The following is a 21,491-nucleotide window of genomic DNA, read 5'->3' as shown; positions in this document are numbered from 1 at the left end:
TTACCAACTTTTCCTATAAAAGGAAACACTCCAACCAATCTATTTCACAGACTTCTGTTTGAGCTAGATCCTGAAATATGCCAGAGTTTTCAATAGACATTGACTGAAAATTTGCCATTTCATGTAAATAGAATTAAAATGGCCATTTTAAACAGTAATTACTATCCAAAACACAGCTTTTATGCTTCAGTTCCCAGTTCTGTCTCAGAGTGAAAGATTTGCTACAAAATCTTTAGTCTAGTTTTGTAGTGCTATGCTGCATAGAAAAAGCAAAGCGACAAATGAAAAGGATTCAAACACATATATTTCTATGCAGTAACTTTGCTGCATGTAGGTTGCTTAACGTTATTTTACTGAGGAAAAGCCACGCAGTGGCTATCAGCTTCATGAAACAGTTCAGTCCTGTTCTCCGCCTGCCACGTATCAACGAAAACATTTCATCTTCATTCTTAGGATTCATGGCTCCCATTCATGCATCCGTCAAGTGTAAAAGGGTATTATTTTTGTCAGATGGATTTACAGTTTTCTTGTTTGTATATATCTTTGACCCTACGAATTGATGGATGTTGTGTGTATTGTGGATACGACAAAGATGAAAGACTAGAATGTAATAATAGAAGAAAGAGAGAGACTGGCAAGTTTCTTTGATCCCCAAATCTCCTCTGCCACTTTTTCCTCTTGTGTCTTTGATGTTACTCATAGTAACCTTCCACTAGGTGGCGCCAGTTTACTGGCTGGCCTGATTGTAGTCGTTCTCACTTCACTCCTATAAACTCAGTTCTTACTGGACGCCCTTATTCTCTGTCCCCCAGCACAGAAAAACCCAAAAGAACAAACTAATTAGCTAATATTCACTACGTGGACATTCACAAAGGCATTCGGGAGTGAAATACAAGGGCACCTGTAGATAGGCAGCAGCTATTACTATTGTTTCAATTTTTAGTATATGAATATTTTGGTGCTCCTTATCATAATAAAGGCAGATTAGATAAGCTCTTTCTTATGGTGCATGATTTTCCATAAAACCCAGACCTTGAAAACAGACTTTAATTAGGTCATTAAATATATCTCCAGTATAGTTTAAAACCATGACCTACATGATTTCATATCAATTGTCCCAAGCTAAGGAATGTTTTCATTGTACCACTTCAATGAAACTGGATTCAGACAGCATCAGCAGCTGACCCTAAGATCCGTGGCTACAGCCTGTTCCAGGACAGATGCTAAGCTCCTGGGCTGTTTCCCCTCTACCCTGTGAGTCCTTCACTGGTGTGGCTCTTGGTTTATCATCTATGTAGGAACATAGTCTTCATGAAGACAAAACCCACAGTTTTAATTCATTTTGAACACTAGAGGCTATGCTGGCAAACATGTTTTCAGAGAACATCAGATGTTTGACACCAAGTTAGAGAAGCATCTACCAAATTTGATTCCACTTAAATTCTGATTCCAAAATGTAGTGTTCCAACAGTCAACTATTACATTGTGACCATGAGAACATCTTCGGGAATGGAGCCTAAACTTTGATGTTGATGCAATCTTGCTTACATAGCAAATGTCTTTCAACAGTAACAAAACCATATTAAATGGGTTCTCTTTTTTGTTCAGCTTTGTACAAAATGTGTAGCTATTAGTTGTATAATACTAATGCTTTTGATCTTAATTAATTTATACTCTGCCCTTATACAAAATAGATTTGAGTGTATATGTAGATTGAATTCTGTAACTTCACTACAATATTTTCATTTATTGTGTTTTCTTTATTAAAAAGAGTTATCTCATCATATCTTCGGTAGCAATAACCCTATTCATTTTACTACTTGCAGCATAGATAAATTGACTGAAGTAGCCCGCTATTACATTGAAACATCTACAAAAATTCAGAATGAGCTTTACTTAAATCAAGAAGAATTCTTCATTAACGGTGATGTCAAAGTCTTCCCAGACCCACCACCACCAACACGCCCTCCCCCAGTAGAAAAGGAAGATAATGGGACCCTGACAATTGAACAGCTTGACAATCTTCGAGAGCAGTTCTTAGCCATGGCACCAAAAGGTATGGAAAGTAATTATCACTGAAGGAGCACAAAAGCACAATTATCCAGGATGACCGACAATTGGCTACAAATTAAATGACCTCTATTGGGGTGTGCAGCGCTGTTAGAAGGCCTTGCTCTGCTCAGGTCTATTTGACGTTTGCTCTGTAGATCTGAGATAAATCCTCTCCTGTCCTTTCCCACTCTTGGACGCAAGTTGGTAAATTTGACCCCAACTGGTAGTTGAAAGATAGACATCAGGAATAGTTCTAGTTGAGATGTATGGAAAATCTGAGTTTGTGTTTTTGTCCACCTGTGAAAGAACCCTAGGAACTAGAGAATATACCTTTTATAATTAGCTTTTCCCTCAATGCTTCATAGGTCATAAATAGAACCAAATGAGATATTGGCAGATGCTTGTTATTCATATGTATATAGAGTTTCTCTGCAAAGAAATTCTTTTCTTCTGTCATATTTTCACAGTACGATTCTGTGGCTTCTGCATAAACATTCAAAATTCAGTTTCATTTTATGTCCAGGAATTCCTCAAGGAGTCTAATTAATTGGAAAGTATAATTCAGTAGATTATGCTGTCTCCTGACTTATACTCACTAGAACTGACCTGTAAATTACAGAGCAATTGAGCAGTGTGCCTTTGATCACATGCCATTCAAAGCTGATTGACAATTCATTTCTCTTCTCACTGAACTTGGTTGCCTGTCAGGCTTACACTTGCTTCCAGCATATTTTACTTATCATGTTTTCCTAGAGAAAAGCCAATGCTCTCCAGTATTAACACAATTCTACTTAAAAAAAAAGAGTCCATATTTCCAGATAGCCATATTAAATATCATAGGTGAAAAGGCATGCATTTCACTGTAAGTCTGCTGGTTTTCTTGCCACAGGGTGACAAGGTATATGTGTGTGCTTGGATGAACCCATGCACTGATATATGTTATCTCATTAAATAGCTTGAAAAGAATTTCCATCTGCAACCTATAAAACACACAATACAGCTATAGATGGGCACACTCGTGGTGGTAGCATATGGACAAGAAGGAATGTGTTCATTATCAGGCACCAAAACTCTAATTTTCAAAAGCCAGCCTAGGGCTGGAGAGATGTCTCAGTGGTTAAGGCGCTTGTCTGCAAACCCTAAGGACCCATGTTCAACTCTCCAGTTCCCCTATTAGCCAGACACACAAAGGTGAGGCAAGCATGAGGTCACACATGCCCACTAGGTGGAGCTAGCATCTGGCGTTCAATTGCAAAGCCCATCCTCCTTTCCAATGGGTGAGCTTCCAGATGCCCTGTTGTTACATCAGTCCTCAAAATTACAGTTGCTGCTTATTTTATTCCTGCTATATTTTACATTTAAAATAGGATATTTATAAAATTTTAAATTCAAAATGTGATCTTATTTAGTCCTACATCATGGTGACAGAAGAAACCATAATATTAAATATATAATTAATAAATAAAATAATAAATATAATAGTAGGTTAAAACTGAAAGCATTTGGGGGCTTTTGAGTAGGTGAAAGTGAATTCTTTCAGAAAGAACCCAAGTATTATTAATGATGATTATTATCATAATACATTTTCTTATCCAACCTCAAAACCAGACTTACATTCCAACTGAAAGTTTAAAACTAAATAACAAGTGGCAGCTATAACTTGATATAAGTAGATCTTAGAAGATTAATTCTAGATGTTTGGGATAAAAAAATGCCAACAAATAACATTTATCTATTTTTCTGAATATGGTAGATGAGGAACATTTTCAGACTATGTCAGAAATGGAAAAAGTAAAGAAGACATAGGGAGAAACTCAAGAAAAGAAATAGTTATAATTTTAAAAAGCATAAGTCCTTTCCCTAGGGAGCTTGGACTATGAATATGAAAAGTAGAAGCAAACATAAACCATTTCAATGAATTCTGGGGCAGAAGGTGGACTTCATGAAAGTGTTCAGAAATATGAAGAGAGAGTCAATGTTCAGTGATTAAGACAGGCTAACATGAATTTTGAGGAGAAAAACATTAATGAACCCTGGAACAAGAAGGGGGTGGTGGTGTGACAAGGACCCAGAGGACACGCAATTTAAAAGAACAGCAATGAGGAATCTGTAGAGAAACTCTAAAGGCATGGTGACCCCTCATTGTCTTTCCATGGTGCATAAACTGCAGGCACATGGAAGGTAAAGTTTTATGTGAATAATCCCCTACATTCATTTGGGCCGAAGAACTAGTAACTGCTGTCATTATGGGAGAATTTGCAAAGTGTTATGGGATGTGGGGACCGAGGATGCTGGTGATTCAATGTCAGAATGATTTATGAGAAAATGATAAATCTCTTCTTCTACTGTTTCCTTTACTTCATGTAGTAGTTTGAATAGATGACCCCAATATATTCAGTGTTCTGTTAGTTTGTAGTTTGCAACTGCAGCCACCTGGCTGGAGGCAGTTGTCCCTGGGTGCATCCTGGGGTCCAGCCCTAAGGTGTGGTGGTGGGTTTGAAATTCCATTCTAAAGATTTGCAAAATTGCTTAGTTCTGCCTAGAGTTCCTGAAGTGTGCTGTGTGACTTTTGGTTTATGGCTTGTGGCTTCTTTTGCTCTGTTTGGTCCTTTAAGAGTGGGCCAACTTTTTCTACCATTATGGAACTTCCCCTGGATCTGTAAGCTTCAATAAATCCCTTCCTCCGTGACTGTGCCTGGTCTGTAAATTCATCTCAGCAAACCTGAAGCTGTCTGCCACACTTCATAGATATGATATATATCCACGTACTTTTACTATCTCCATTACATCATATACCTGATATATATGTATATATCTGTACATGTATATATCATATACTTTTTATCTAGATGTAAAATACTTATCCCAGTAGTGCTGGGTATTTTATCAGCTGAAGTCATGCTCATTATTTAAGCTATATGCTATTCCCTTCTGGAGATTAATGCAATACAGCATATTTTCTTTTTTACCACTGATGGTGCACTTTGAGGATCTCTTGCAAATTGACACATGGCTATTGTACCTAATTCTAGGGTACAACTTATCAAAGTAAAATAGTTAAACTAGGATAGTTAGCATAATCAACAACTCAAACATTTGTTTCTTGGGCAGTCATTCATCTTTCAGGTGGAGAACCTTCATTTCTTCTAATAATTGGGAAATGATCTTGTTTTATTGCAAACAGCTTTTATGCTAGAATCCAATTGTATATTGATAGGAAATTTATAAATATTGTACCAAAAGTCATCATATATCTTCAGTCTTGCAGATTTCCTTATAGCTAATACATTATGTTATCATGGTACCTTAGCCACAATTGATGTTTCAGCAGTTTTTCTTAAAGTGTTATCTTTATATCCCAGCATGACATGCATGGTATCACAAATAGCCAAACCCCTTGCCCACCTTTCTATAACAACTCTAAGTCTTTGCTTCTTTTTGATGGTATTGGCTGGGGTTTTTTTTTTGTTTGTTTGTTTGTTTTAAACATTGGTTGTTTGTTTATTTATTTTTTAATAGATTATACTCTTTTATTCTGTCTCCCCTGCCTTGTTCTTATTTCCCCGGGGCCTTCCTCAATGGAGTTATGGGATTTACTGTGGGGTTATGAAGCCCTCAATCAATCCCAGTGGGATAGTGGAGGGATTGTGCCTCAAAGTCTTCCTACCCACTCTTGTGGCTCTTACAATCTTTCACCCCCTCTGTAGCAGTGTTCCTTGAAATATGGAAGGCATGTTGGTGGTCTGATTTACTGTTGAGTTCTTCGTAGTCTCTGAATTTTTGCTTTGATAGGTTTTTCTTGATCACCGTGTCTGCCACCATCAACCTGGAGCTGGTTGTCAGGCTAGCAGTAAGGTCAGTGTTCATTGTGCCCCCTTCCACTGCAAGTTCTCTTGGGCCCTGGCAGATGCAGAAGTGGTAAGTCTCATGGTGGGCAGTCAGCTATCTTCTTGTCTTAATGACAGATCTTCCATTTTCTCTGCCATCTATAAAATAAAGAGGATTCTCCAGCCAAGAGTGAGAACAGCTTGTGTTAAAGGAGGCATGCAAAGTTATTTGAGATACTTTTTAGTGTGCAAACCCACTCTTCTTCTCCAGAGAGCAACGGAGGCTTCTCTCTGAAATATGAGTTTGCTGGCTCTGTGTTGAGATTCTGTTTTGGTTTCCAGTACCATGTATGATCTCTCTCCCACTGAGTGGGCCTCTTGTCCAATTATAGAACAGTTGGTTACCCTCCCAAGGCTGTGTAGTCACTATTATACAAATGTCTGCTTCTTATCCAGCTGGTAGTCTAGACTGCAAGGTCCCGTGTGGGATGATCATTTTCTTCTAGCAGCTCCCACAGGGTTTCCAGAACTATGAAGTGTAGCCCAGAGGGAGCCAGTTTCCTTTGGTTCTAGCATGGTAAACTGATGTCCTATGACCCATGGCCTGTACTTTCTTCAGCAATAGGGTCTTGCCTTTTAACTCTGGCAGGTGATCAAGTGTTTTGGTGATAGCCTACATTGTTTTGGGGACCTCATGTCTCTCCCTGGCCAACATCTCACTGTGAGTGGCAACCCCACTCTTAGGCCTGGGAATTTTCTGCCAGAGTCCATGGTTTTAAGAGGTTAAGCTTTTTCCACCTTCTGTCTGGACTTCTTCCATTCCCCCCTTATTGGTGATTATAACTTGTATAATGCTAGTTGGAATTAGGGATTCTATGGAACTGATTCATGCTGTCTGCATAATTCCCTCCCCACCTTCCTTACCCCCTATCCCTCCAGCCCCCCCCACACACACACTATTCAGCCATCCTTTAACTTGTCAGATAATTCCTCCTCTCCTCTCTCCATAGTTCTTCTCCCTACTGGTATCATTCTAGTTTTATGCCCACATTTTTGGTGCTTACTACTGTTTATACTCACCTCTGATTTATGAGATGAGAGACTCCGTGCAGTGTTTGTCTTTCTGTGCCTGCATGACCCCTTTCTTGGAATGATTTTTTCCAACCCCATCCATTTATCTGGAAATGGCCTCTTACGAGAACTTCCATTGTATTTACCCTGCACTTCATAGTTTTCAAAGACAAACTTACTTATGATAAGTGCTTTGCAAGTGTAGAGAAATAGGCTGAACACAGTACATTTTAAAAATATACGTTCCTGGGGAACTTTTGGCTTGAACTTGAAAGTTGCTGTTTCAAAGCCCAGAAAAGTGAATGATATCTTACACTATTTCCTATGCATCCTGAAACCTAAAGATCTAAGGCAAATTTCAAGTTCATTAAAATTAGACGAGCATATGGATAAAGCCCATGTCATTGAACTTAGCAATCATTGTGTTGCTAGGTCCCCAGTAAAATCCTTAAGACAAATAAATTTGTTAAAAGTATTGATGTTCTTAAATGGCATTTCGTAATGTCTTTTTTATTTTATTTCATTATTTATTTGCAAGCAGAGAGAAAGAGAGGCAGAGACACAAAGAGAGAGACAGATAGAATAGGCATACCAGGGCTTCGTCCTGCTATAAACAAACTCTAGATGCCAGTGCCACTATGTGCATCTGGCTTTGCATACATAGGTACTGGCCATCAATAGGTACTGGCAGCTGGCAGGCTCCGTAAGCAAGAGCCTTTGACCATTGAACCATATCCCCAACCTTCACTTTGCAATTTCCAACTGTGCTACACAAATATAATCATTGAGGGAAATAATAAGCTTCAGTTGAAATAAGTGAATACTTTAAACATTTGTGAGTAGCTAGTATCAGGATATAAAAGAAAAGAACTAAAGATTAAGGAACTTTTTTCTGAGAATGAATTAACCCATTTGGAAACAAGTTTCCATTAACATAACACTTGTTTAAATTAAAGCAAATTGGAATGTGTAATGTACGATAATATTTAAATGCAAATGCATCATATATCATAATACTTATATGGAACACGTTTTTTTCTAATCAAATTCCGTCCTTGGTGATAATTCTATATCTCCAATATCAAAGGTGAGAACAATACTTAAATACTACTTGCTGCCATGATTGTCAAAACTATGGTAGAAAAAAATGACCTTATGTGTGATAATGAAACCCATGAAAAATGCGAACCTAATCATGTTTGTATTTTTCCTTCTGCTCAGCAAATAATCTCTTTTTACCTTGGCATCACAGGAACAATTTGGATAAGAAAGAACTAGCATCACTTCCTTCCAGGAATCATTCCAGGAGCACCCACTCTTTCAGGACAGAGACTGAGAAAATATTTTCTAAATTATAATGATAGTCGACTTGACATAAACACTGTGTGTCAGATCCTATACTAGCATTTTGTATAATGGAATTCACATCATAGCCACTTCAATCTCTGATTGATTGTATGCTTAGAGTTACACAGCTCTTTGTCAAATTCATTTCTTATCCAGTGATTATCACATGACCTTGGGCAGCATATTTAATCTCTCTTCTTCTGTGAAATGACATGGTACTTACTTCATGAAGTTGTTAATAAGATTAAAGTAATTAAACTGGGCATGGTGGCGCATGCCTTTAATCCCAGCACTTGGTAAGCAGAGGTAGGAAAATCGCCATGAGTTCAATGTCACCCTGAGACTACATAGTGAATTCCAGGTCAGCCTGGGCTAGAGTGAGACCCTATTTCGAAAAGACCAAAAAAAAAAAAAAAAGACTAAAGTACCTATATAGGGCATATCCCATAGGATATCTAATTTCAATGTAATATGTCATTATGATTTTAATTATGTAATCATACTAATGATATATTAGTACATAACATAGTAATATATAGAGTGTTTTTTCCCATGTCATGAGGATGAGAATACCCTAATCCTTGCAATATTATCTTACAGTGCTTCCAGAAAAATAGCAAAAAAAAAAAAAACCCTCATACTATTGGGTAGAATTAGTTAAACCATAGAGTAATGTGAGACATGACTACTACAAGCATTAGAAACAAAAGCGCTCACTCTATATACCACAGTAAACTCTGTTATGGACATCTTGTCTCTAGACATCAAATGCCAAGTATGTCAGGAGGCCAGACTTTCTCCAATAGGAGCAATTTGTAGTCTATTGAAACTCAAACAGTACTCGTACCCACTAAGAACTCTTCGTTAGTGTATTGACACTCTGAGTAATACTTATAAGGATTTGGTTCACACCTACTTGGTTTCTGTTGAGGAACTATCTAGAGAGAGCACAATCTACCAAAGTTTATATACTCCTCCTTAAAAGAGACAGCATTTTGGTGTCTAGAGCGTGTAAAATTGTTCTTACAAGCTCATAAGGAGCCCTCATTTGAAGACCACTTGGAGATCCTGAGACTTAATGCGTGGGCTCGGTAAGAGGTCTCACATCGAGAAGCCTAGGCTGGAGTGTATAAACTGGATTGTGCACCTACATGGTTCTTGCAGGGATTCAAAGGAAGAAGTAGCCTTGCTGCCTACATTGGGCAGAATGGGGATCAACCCACAAGGGACTTTTGAACCTGAGCATTTCAGGAAGAGAAACAAGAGAAGTGTATTGCTGGAAAAGGAGGAAAGGGAGCAGACGTGGAAACTTTGAGGTTTCATGTCAGCAGGTTTCCCAGACATGAGGAGTAGAAAGCTTGACCACAAAAGCTGTGGTCAGTTGTAAGGTCTTGAGTGGCTTGCAAAGGGCACACAGGAGAGGGTTATCAGAGACATCTGGAGCCAGCTGTTCGGAGAATGGTTTGAAGGAGTGAAGAGCCTGTATCTGAGAGGGCAGTAGATGCTGTTAGTCCCTCCACAAAGCCTCACATGACTGAAAGGCAGGAGTCAGGGCACCTGGGTTATTGTTTTTAAAAAGCCAAGTGGAATGTTCTGTGGGTTTTTCTAAAGTTAAAGCGTCTGAAAAACTACAATGTTCTGATAATACATATATTCTGGTATTTTGATCTGACATTTTTCTAAAACAAGAAATATAGAAAGGAAAAGGATGATAGAGACATGATATTATTCATTGAAATATTATTAATTATGAGATATTATTCCTTTTAAATGGTCCCTTTACAGTTGTTGTTAAAACAGATCCCTATTTTTAAAATATTACACATTACTGCATTTACATGCCTATCATCCCATCACTCAGGAGGCAGACACAAGAGGATTTCCATTATGAGATATATTTATGAGATTATGGAATATTATTAATATCTTAACTCATAGCACCTTGTGTGCTGTGTTCTTTTGTTTTTGTTTTTCAAGATAGGGTCTCACTCTATCCCAGGCTGACCTGGAATTCACTATGGAGCCTCAGGGTGGCCTTGAATTCATGGTGATTCCCCTACCTCTGCCTCCCAAGTGCTGGGATTAAAGGTGTGCACCACCATGCCCAGTATGTGTGCTGTGTTCTTAATGGTGACTTATTTCTTCTAGATCAGATTCACATCACAAAAATGTAGCAATGCCCTTGTACCTGGTAAAAGTGTCTCTGGACAGAGTTGAAAATGTTTCTTCAGGATGCATCAGATTTTCACAAAGCTGGGGGACTTAATTTTCATGTAAATTTTTCAAGGGCCAGAAATATAACTCCATATTTACTTATTTTTATTAATTTGGGTTTTAGAGACAGATTCTTACTGTGCATCCCTGACTGGCCTAATACTCAGAAATCCTCCTGTGTCTGCCTCCTGAGTGGAGGAATTACAGGCATGTAACTGCAGTGATGTGTAGAATTTTTTAAATAGGGATTTGCTTTGATAACAACTATAAAAGGATCATTTAAAAGGGAAACTCGGGGCTGGAGAGATGGCTCTGTGATTAAAAACACTTGCTAGAAACTGAACATTTCAGGAAGAGATGCAAGAATATTGCAGAAAAAGGACAAAGGGGAATTCAGTTCCTTATTACCCATGTAAAGCCAGATGCACAGTGACACATGTGTTCATTTGCAATGGTAGGAGAGCCTGCTGTGTGCTCTCTCTCCTCTCTCTCTCACACACACACAACTTTTTTTAAACAAAGAGGCAAAATAGAAGTTACATGCTAATACATGAAAGGCAGACGCAGTTCAACTGACGTCAAATATTTTGAGAGGTTAAGAAATATGAGATCAGGAAAATAGGTTATGAAGAGAAATTTATCTTCATATAACTCATATCTATGATATTCTTAGTGTCAGCAACACATTATGGAGCACAATAAAAAATATTGGTTCTGATTAGAAGTGTTTGAAATCCAGTTGAGAACCTGGAGCCGAGAACTACAAAACACTGGTAAAAAGAGAGACAAAGACACTGAGTGTATGGTAGCATGAGTTTTTTTTTTTTTTTAATTTTTAGTACTTTTTTTTATTACAAACCTACTTAGTATGGATAGTATCCTTCCCCTGGTCCCTAGCCCCATTCTGCTGGGTGCCCTCCTCAGCGGGGGTGCAGGTATTCCCCGTGTGGGTTATGGAGTGAGATATTTTAATATGATTTCACACAAATACATATTAAAGTTTATCACTAAGTGAGGAAATTGGATAACATACACATGGTTCCCAACTTGAAATGGTTCAACCTAATGATTTTTTGATTTTTCAGTGGGGGAAACTTGATCCACATTTAGTAGACACTGGAATTTAGATTTGAATTGGGGTATTTTTCTATTCAGTCATATGTGGCACAGCATTCTTGGTGTCTCAGGTAATAACTTCCAGTCAGCCCCATAATCACAAGAGGAAATCACACACACACACACACACACACACACACACACATATATATAGGTTAGATCTTTAAAGAAATGTAAAAGGTACACCATTAGGTACAACTTTTTAATCCAACCACCCAGCAAGTCTCAAAGCTGACATTTAAATCAATAAAGTTTCTGCAAAGGGTGGTAGCTGGTGAGGAAAGATGTCCAGGGGAAACCTTGAATATGCCTTTCAATGAATGCTATACTTTTCTTATTCTTTCATACAGGGAAGGAAATTTTAAAGGAAAGCATTGTCCCTCTTTCTTGTGAATAAATGTATTCTAAAAAATACTCTGGGGCTGGAGAGATGGCTTAGCAATTAAGGTGCTTGCCTGTGAAGCCTAAGGACCCAGGTTCAATTCTCTAGTACCCATGTAAGCCCAATGCACAAGGTGGTGTATGTGTCTGGAATTCCTTTGCAGTGGCTAGAGGCCCTGGTGCATCCATCATCTGCCCCACTGTCTCTAATAAGTAAATACATAAAATAATTTTTTAAAAGAATACTCTGGCTCCTCTTCCTGGTATAAGAAACTAGTAACAGTGGCTTGCACACATATGGGGCTGTGAATTAACTCTACTAGTGAAGCTTCGCTCCACCTTGTATGAGCAACAACAGTGGGCATGTAAGCTTCTCCAGGCACTAATTTTGTTACCTACAAAATGTCATTAATAATAAATGCTTAATTCCTTAAACTAGAAACTAGCCATGATGAGTTGTGAGGGTTAAATGATACTGATAAGTAATTTACTCTGTTTCCAGGCATAATGAACAAACATGGGCAGGTGGGGTAGATATTAAACACCTGAGGGTAAACATTGTGACTTCTTAATAATGTGTTCTCTTAAAGGCAGAGATTCTTCTTCTGAAGTGACTCCCATCACCAAAAAAATGCTACGTAACTTTGACCACTAGCTTCCAAATAAACACAATCAATTTTTGAAAATTTGGCTTAAAAAGTATCCTTGGCTTGTATACAATGAGCTATCAAATCTTATGTTCTGTGCCCTATGTCGTAAGCATGGGGTGAAGCCGGGGCTGAATTGCTCAATGCACATCATCTCAGCGAAGCCCATGCCAAGGCCTCATTAATGGAGGCTACAAGCAGTCTTCAGTGAACAGAGCTGCCAGTGAACTGACAGTGGAGACCATAAGCAAAGTAACCCTAGGGAGAGTCGAGAGCTTGCTCAGGACATGTTGTGCTCTTGCCAAAAACCGGACATCCCCTCAAAGATTTTATTTGGATGTGCCAGTTAGATGACATAAAGGGTGTCAATACTGGGCTGGTCTTCTGAACTAACAAGTCAATGAGGAAACTTACATATTTCATTGCTGAAGTAGAATGGAAAAATCTGAGAGAAAAACTAGAACAAAGTAAATTTTTCTCCATTGTCAGTGACGAACTTACAGGCCGCTCAGTTGAGGCCACGCTTGTCTACGTGCAGTTTGCACGCGCAGGAAAAGTGCAATGTCAAAGCGCTGGTGACAGACAACAGAAGGCAAGGATCCCCTGGCAATAAAAAATGCCATTGAGAAAACTCTAGAGACAAATCTTCCACTTAGGCTGTCGAGCTGAGACTGGGCAAAGAAACTGGTCGGTTTTGGAAGCGATATGCCCCTGGAATACAAGGAGAGAAACAGGTAGCTCTGCTTTTGAGAGAAATCCAGCCATGTGTGCAAGCTGTGTACTGCTTTGCACATCACCTGGAAAAATCTCACAAGGACTTGTTTGAGAACATTCCTCTGCACAATGATGTCAAAGGGCTCCTTCACCAAGTCTATTATTTCTACCACAATTCTCCTCTTCATAAACATTCTCTGATGACTGCCTTCAAAGGCCTTCACCCTGTCATGCCCTCTCAAATAGATGGCCGGCAGTGGCTTCACGGATTATAGGTGGCTCTCCAGAACTTTCTCCAAGCATACCCAGCAGTTGTCCAGCACCTTCATTCAGTAAATGTTTACCTTTCCTGGGACAACAGAAAATAATTTTATTGAGCTTTCTGGAATAAGGTTTTCGAGAAAGATAATCACCCACCATGTTATTCTCCACATGAGTTGCAGGCAGGTGGGGGCAAAAGTGCTGACAGTCAACAGAAATCCAAAGAGCTTCTCGATCTCCTTCTCCAAGCTCACAGGGTCAAATTTGCTCATTTCTTGCTGGACATCCTTAGTGTCCTGTCGACCCTGTCCTGGGTCAGTCAGAACCGAGATTTCCTAATTGCCGACTTATTTGCTACCTTGGAATCAACTCTGGCAATGCTCCGAATGTATCAGACAAGGTGACAGGTTGGGGGTGGTCGGAGGGTCTGTCAAGCCAGGCAGATTTACCTGGGGACTGATTTCCCAGGTGCTCTATTTAATTCTTTTATTTATTTATTTATTTATTTATTTATTTGAGAGCGACAGACACAGAGAGAAAGACAGATAGAGGGAGAGAGAGAGAATGGGCGCGCCAGGGCTTCCAGCCACTGCAAACGGACTCCAGACGCGTGCGGCCCCCTGTGCATCTGGCTAACGTGGGACCTGGGGAACCGAGCCTAGAACCGAGGTCCTCAGGCTTCACAGGCAAGCGCTTAACCGCTAAACCATCTCTCCAGCCCTCTATTTAATTCTTTATTTGGGGAGGGGTCGGGTTTCATTGTCGCAGGGCAGGGCCAAAAGAACACAGGGTGCATTCTGCCTCACATGTTCACGGTAACTGCCTCGGGGGAAAAGAAAACATTTCTACCGTGAGAAAGGTGGTTTTAACACATCTTATCAAGAGGCTGCAAGAGTGTTTCAGAGATGCCAGCCTACATGTGGTGAGAGTAACCACGACTGGAAGCTTTAAATTGTGGCCCACAAAGATAAATCAAGGTAACTCATAGGAACACTAGCTCTGAACTCATCACTCTATGATCTTATGAGTTGCTTTCATTTATGTGACTCTGTGTGTGTGTGTGTGTGTGTGTGCGTGTGTGCACGTGCACATGCATGTGTGCATGCACGTGCATTGCAGAATTTGAAGAAAAAGAGGTCTCCATCCAAACTGCACATTATGAACCAGTATGAGAAGCCACCAATGTGAAAATTGACGATGTGGATACTGAATGGATCATGTTAAGATTAGAGATATATACCAGGTCAGTAAGAATGCAAATGGAATAAAGCAACTGGTACGAATCAATGTCTGGAGAAAAGCCATTCAATATTTTAGATATATATATATTTTTATCCTTCCATCTAGATTTCAAAACATACAAAAATTGACCTGGGATTTTGTGAATTCTGTTTACTCAAACAAATTTGGTGCTGGCCCTCCCGGCAAGCTGAACTGGGCTTTATTCAGATGAAACACACCAGCTCTCACACACATGAAAATCAAGGCTGAAAGCATGACAGATATGCTAATAGTTCATTTGTGCTCTCCAGACGTTGATGGTTTTGACCATAGGACAGCTATCCATTTATGGAACACAAGGACACAGTCTTCAACTGGTGACATGGGACACAATTCACATGGCTCATGGAACTCAGAAAGCCAAGATGAAAGTGACGAGTAACATATGGTGACTGTCACTGATCATAACTAAAATAATTGCAAAGTAAATAAACAAAATGTCTAAAAATTAAAAGTAAAATAATAGTCCATCCCTGCCCCAAACACAAACGACACTTGACATTTCCAAACATCCAATGCAAAAATCCAAATGTTGATCCTCCTATAACTTTCTGACTTTGCTTCTGTGTTCACATGCTCCCTTGAATTTGGGGAAGAGGGAAGCTCATGCTTCTAAGCAATGGTCTTATTGTGACATCATCTTTCTATGATTTTTTTTCTCTAAGTTTGAATGAACTGGTTATGGTCTAAATTCTCTTATACCTGCTATACAATTGAGAGTACCAAATGGCAGTTGGTGTTAAGTCACTAATCTAGAACAAAATTTAAAGAAATGTTTCCTTTTTTAAAAAAATCTGTGATCAAAATTTGTAAGTGAAACTGTTATTACACGATATATGAAAGTCATATTCCTAAATGCCTTTAATTCTTGAATAACAAGGTCAAATATTAAGATGTTTTTCACACTTCTCATGAAAGTCTCCCAAAAACAATGTCTATGCAACCTGGAAGTCTTTCAATATTTTATTTCTCAATATGGCCATTAGAAGCCGTAGAAATATGTTATATACTTACCAGGATTATTAAATGCCTTGGTTCTCTGCACGGTTCAATAAATTTTCTTTATTATTTCATACTGAAGAACATGACTGATTTATAATAATTCTCTCATCCAACATGGCATACAGGAAATTTTCTACCTAGGAAAATGTTCCTATCTCTACAATATTGGATGTTCAGGTATGATTCAAAAGACACCATATTTATATATATACGTCTGAACAACCACCTGGATGGTCAATTTTTATGTCACTGCAATAAAGGTTCCATTCTTGCTCCCCAGAAAATTGCCTTCCAATTTCTGGAATTATATATTTTGTTAAACCACTGTTATTTTAATGGGATAACTACATTTCCTTAGAGGTTTGAGGAAAAAACAAGTCACATGGACTTTCAGATATGATAAAAACAGGTGTGGAAAGAAACTTTCAGATGTTATGTCTATATCTCCATTTTTATATTTCTTAACAAAGAAGAATCACTACATGTTCTGAACTTGAAAGGTGTCCAGATACATGTTAGGGCTCTCTCCTGATTCTAAGAGGTACCTCTGCTGTATGTGTAAGCTATGCTAGCTGGCTCCTTTTTGTTTTAACATATTCATTAATGCATGGGCATGACATTTAGAATGCAAAACAAGATAGATATTTCTTTTAGATAATGTGTAAGAACAAAGCATTTGAAAATTTAGTGATATTATATGAGGTCCTTAGAAGCATTCAGTCAACATAATGATTAAATTAGTACCATCAATCTCATGCTTTAGCAATTCAAATTCCCCTACATTTACAAAAGCAAACAAATATATTTTGAATTAAATGGTAAAATGCAGATAAATGTATTATGTTGTTTATGGTGTCTATCTTGAACCCACTTGAAACACATTTATCTCATATTTACCAAAATTTTATTTTTTCATTTTTTGATGTAGGGTCTCACTTTAGTCCAGGCTGACATGGAATTTACTACTTAGTTTCAGGGTGGCTTCAAACTTATGGCGATCTTCCTACCTCTGCCTCCCAAGTGCTGGGATTAAAGGCGTTTGTCACCATGCCCAGTTTTGAACCCTATCAAAGTAATATTTCTTCTTAAAATGTATTCTCATTAAAGACAAAAAAGACTCTAAATAGTATGAAATTTCAATATGTTGCTCAATCTGGAATGAATTGTTATTAGGCTACAAAGTACATTTTGATACAGTTAGAAAACAATATGCATCCGGAACCTCACTATTGTTGCTTTCAAAATATCTTCTGTTGTTCAGTAATGCTGAATAATATTACAGTACTTATCCAAATATTTTCCTGTCTTAGATAAAGAAAAAAATAAATCTCACAATATAATGACAAAAATGGCTTTTCATTGCATTGTAGGCATAATAGGAAATAAAGCATTTACTGACATTCTCCTTGATTTGGTGACCTTGAACCTTGGAACAAACAATTTTCCTAGTAGTTGGATGCACCTCACCCAACCTGAAGTAAGTTCTGTTTTGTTTGGCCTTGAAAGATGTTAGCATTATTCTTATACGATTAATCAGTAGTGCTAAGATAACTTGGCATGTAGTAGAAAAAAAAAACTGTGAGATTTGAATGAGTGAGTAAACTTGAAATTGAGACACATACATGCACATGTTCTGTAAAGAGTATTGATTATCTTAAAATGAAACCTGATAGACACTTGAAGTCTCAGCCATTGGGCCTGTTATGATTGCTAGCACAACTGTCTTAATTAGCAATAGTAGATGATTCTGCAAGTCCTTGCTTTTCCTCACAATTTCTTTTTTTAATATCTTTATTTATGTATTTATTTATTGGACAGAAAAAGAGGGAGAGGTAGACAATGAGTGCCCCAGGGCCTCCAGCCACTGCAAACCACCTCCAGATGCGTGAGCCCCCTTGTGCATCTGGCTAACGTACATCCTGGGGAATCGAACCTGGGTCCTTTGGCTTTGCCGGCAAACGCCTTAACTGCTAAGCCCTCCCTCCAGCCCCACAATTTCTTTTTCCTTCCTTCTTTCTTTCTTTCTTTCTTTCTTTCTTTCTTTCTTTCTTTCTTTTTTCTTTTCTTTAATTTTTTGAAGGTAATAATGCTTTTAAAAAGGAAGACACAGGTTATTTCATCCCAAGGCTACTTTAAAATGGCTTTTCAAGTCATTGAAGGTCTCTAACAGGAACTACCGTGCGAATGCCAGTGTTTATTGGTCCCACAGCCCCACAATTTCCTTAAGAATGTCTCACAGAATAAAATGGGGCTGGTGACATAGCTCAGTGACGGAGCACTTCCCTGTCATGGACAAGTCTGAGGGTTCAATCCCAAGTCTGTCTGTCTGTCTGTCTGTCTGTCTGTCTGTCTGTCTGTCTCTCTCTCTCTCTCTCTCTCTCTCTCTCTCACACACACACACACACACACCCCACATGGTTACACACAGCACAACTATAATCTTAATCTGTTGGAAAGGCACAAAGTTAATTGAAATCCCATGTGTAAACGGGTTGTGCAAGAGTTAAGAAAAAAAAATACAGAAGTTAAGACAGCAAAGAGTGAAACACTTTCTAGGTACATTCCTGCGTGGCTCCGTTGGTAGAACAGGAAATGAGAGCACCCCGAAAGCCAGGACTCCCTCCAGTCGCCTATGTTCAAACCCCACTTTGCCCATCTGAAAGCCTGAGCAGGAAGGGGCTTCAAGACAAAGCCGTGCAACTGCTCCACTGGCGTTTCCTGTTGTCTTCTAGTTGCAGGAGTTAACATCTCTGTTGACAGTAAACTCGGACTTCGTGGACTGGCGGAAGTTCCTGCTGGTGGCCGCAAAGCCGTGGCCCACGCCCCTGGAGGAGGAGCTCCTGGGGACCCTGCAGAGGTTCAAGGCAGTGGATGAGGCGCAGACCGGCACTGTCACTTTGGAGCAGTATAAACAGGTGGCTACCTGGGATACTATCAAGTGTCTTCTTCACTGGATGTCGCACAGCTGGTCGTGGGCCACTGTTTTGATCATTGGCAGCCTTTGTCTAGACAACACAAGCCAAGGCAGGGTCCCAGGCAGAAGTGCGGCTTCCACTCCCAGGGAGTGCTTCTGAAAAAGAAATCCAGAAATTCCTAGAGAACTAAGACATCCTGACAAAAGTAATGAAAACTTCATTGTCCTTCCCCTGAGTTCTTAGCCAGTGGTTCTTTTATGTTTTTATTTCATTTTATTATTTGAGGTAGGGTCTCACCCTAGCCCAGACTGACCTTGAATTCACTCTGTAGTCTCAGGCTGGCTGCACATTAACAACATCTGACAAACTTTTAGCAATCCCACGGCCCAATACCTAGTACTGTAAGCAAGAGCAGTGACAGAAAGCAAAGAGAGGCGGCAGGGGATTTTACTGTCTGAGGTGAGAGGGTTAGTGTATGATGAGATGAATCTTAGCGGGTTGAGTTTGAAATGTCTCTGGGAAATGTAAGGAAAAATGACCAATCTAATATGACAGACAGAGACAAAATTGTAACTCACTGTCCTGAAAAGTGATGGATGAAATTGCTCCAAGAAAATTATGTACTCTAGAAGCACAATCTCTGACCATTGGATCTGGCAGCCCACTGGTGACCTCTGATAGAGAAATTTTGATGCAATTTTAAGTACAGAAGCCAAATACAAATGGGTGAGGTAATAAATTAGTCAAAAGAATGAGAAAAAAGAGGTATATGGATAGATAGCTAGGTAGGCAGAGAGATGAATGATTGATAATAAAATGATAGATATGTGGTAAAAAAAAAAATAGATGATAGATGTAGACATTAAGCCAGCTATATGAAAATTCAACCATCTTTGCAAAGCTTGAGTGAGAAAAGACAGAATGAAATTTTATAACTGATAGGAGCCTGAATTGCTAGCTGCATCTCTCTCCACTAACTGGATTTGTCCTTTTGTTCTTCATTTCCCATTTCTCTAGACAAGGTAACTAGTAAGACACTAACTTTGGAACAGGGTGATAGTCCACACTTGCCTGTCTCTCACGTGTGTTTTGCCCTCTAAATATGATAGCGCTTCCTGCCTCATTTCTTCATAATTAATAGGCCACATGCTTTTCATGAGAGAGCCTGGAAGATCCCATGCTCACATCACTGAGCTAAGGGCACTTAAGTCCTCTGCAGGTTCATAATGACTGACCGAGATACATGTTGAGTTCATTGGGTTCTGGTATACTTCTCAAATAGAATAGTTTATGATGATTTTCACTGTCTTAAAATTATACCTGTTAGGGTGACTTTGTTTGGAGATGAAAAGAACTGAGCAAAATTTACACTGTTTCCACACATGGATTAAGATTTGTAAAAAGTGAACACTTGTGAAAACCTTCACTGTTTAAACTACCAGTTAGCACAGTATATCAAAATGAATCTCCTTTAATACCAACAATAGAAAGATAAAAAGAGTTGGAAATGTTTACCAAAGTACTGAGCCCAAACCAGAAAATTCAGGCTAGACAGTGCAAGCTTAATCCAGGTGAACCCATTTGTCAATGTCCCAACCATTAAAATATAGCTAGCATATAAATTTTAGACTGGTACTATAGCACTAATTGCTTATATTATTTTTCATTATCATGAAAATAAGAAGACATAGAATAAAATAAAAGGCAATGTAAATGCAAGTTCTAACCTTTTCTCCAGCACTGCCATGGTTTTCATGCCCTATTTCAGAGAGCCCTGGTCTAGAACAAGATTATTTAAATCTCTGGCATTTAGAGGAATCATTACACCCCTTCATCATACATTTATGTTTTTTTTTTCTATAGGCTGGTCTATGGTTTGCAGGTGATGATGATATGAAAGTTCCAGATAATCCTCTTGAACCCATGCCATTTAATAGGCTGGGACATCTTATCGAGGTAATTACAGAGATCTTCTTTTATTTACTTGTTAGTTTATTTTTGTTGTATTTTATATGTCTGCTTGGGTCCACTCTCTGGTCCAGGCTTATCTGGAAATCGTGACCATCTTACTGCCCCAACCTGGGACCACAGGCATGACCAAACACAACTAGATTAATTACTGAGAACTTTTGTAAAAAATTATATACAATGCTGAACATTTCCTTTGAGCTCTTCCACTTGGGAAATTTACTGATTCCACCCTTGCTCCTTAAACCCTCTCCTGTTTGTTCAAAGTCCTAACATTTTTTTTTGCCAAGGAAGCAGTTCAATAATAGTATAATTATTTACCTCTATCCCTGGAGCCACAAAAGAAAGCATAATTTAAAACCAGAAAGGTACTTTAAACTCACTATAAGTGTTTAGGCCTGGAGAGATGGCTTAGCAATTAAGGTTTTTGCCTACAAATCCTAACCTAGGTTTGATTCCCCAGAGGCCAGATACACAAGGTGGTACATGCGTCTGTCATTTGTTAGCAGTGACTATAGGTCCTGGGGTAACCATTCTCTCTCCCTCTCTTTCTCTTATAAAATAAAATGTTTTTATTTTTAAAAAGTATCAGTGTTTATATTATAAAAACATACTCAGCACAGCCACATGCAGTACTATCTATGAAAAACTGAGTGGCAAATTTAGAGATCACAGCAAATCCTGTATAATATATT

The 21,491-nt window shown here is 38.8% G+C and overlaps 1 protein-coding gene across 1 annotated transcript in view; it reads left to right on the top strand.

Annotated features, from left to right (window-relative positions):
- LOC123454071 (sperm flagellar protein 2-like) overlaps nt 1–21,491 on the top strand; it is a 48,275-nt gene that overhangs the window by 7,738 nt on the left and 19,046 nt on the right. Inside the window, 4 exon segments of the mRNA XM_045132159.1 lie at nt 1,827–2,056; nt 17,284–17,390; nt 18,646–18,828; nt 20,692–20,784. Of these exon segments, the coding sequence (XP_044988094.1) occupies nt 1,827–2,056; nt 17,284–17,390; nt 18,646–18,828; nt 20,692–20,784 (613 nt within the window).

This window comes from Jaculus jaculus, chromosome 13, assembly GCF_020740685.1.
Source record: "Jaculus jaculus isolate mJacJac1 chromosome 13, mJacJac1.mat.Y.cur, whole genome shotgun sequence".
Taxonomy (NCBI): domain Eukaryota; kingdom Metazoa; phylum Chordata; class Mammalia; order Rodentia; family Dipodidae; genus Jaculus; species Jaculus jaculus.
The sequence above is the reverse complement of the archived record's forward strand: the minus strand, read 5'-3'. Positions and strand labels throughout refer to the sequence as shown.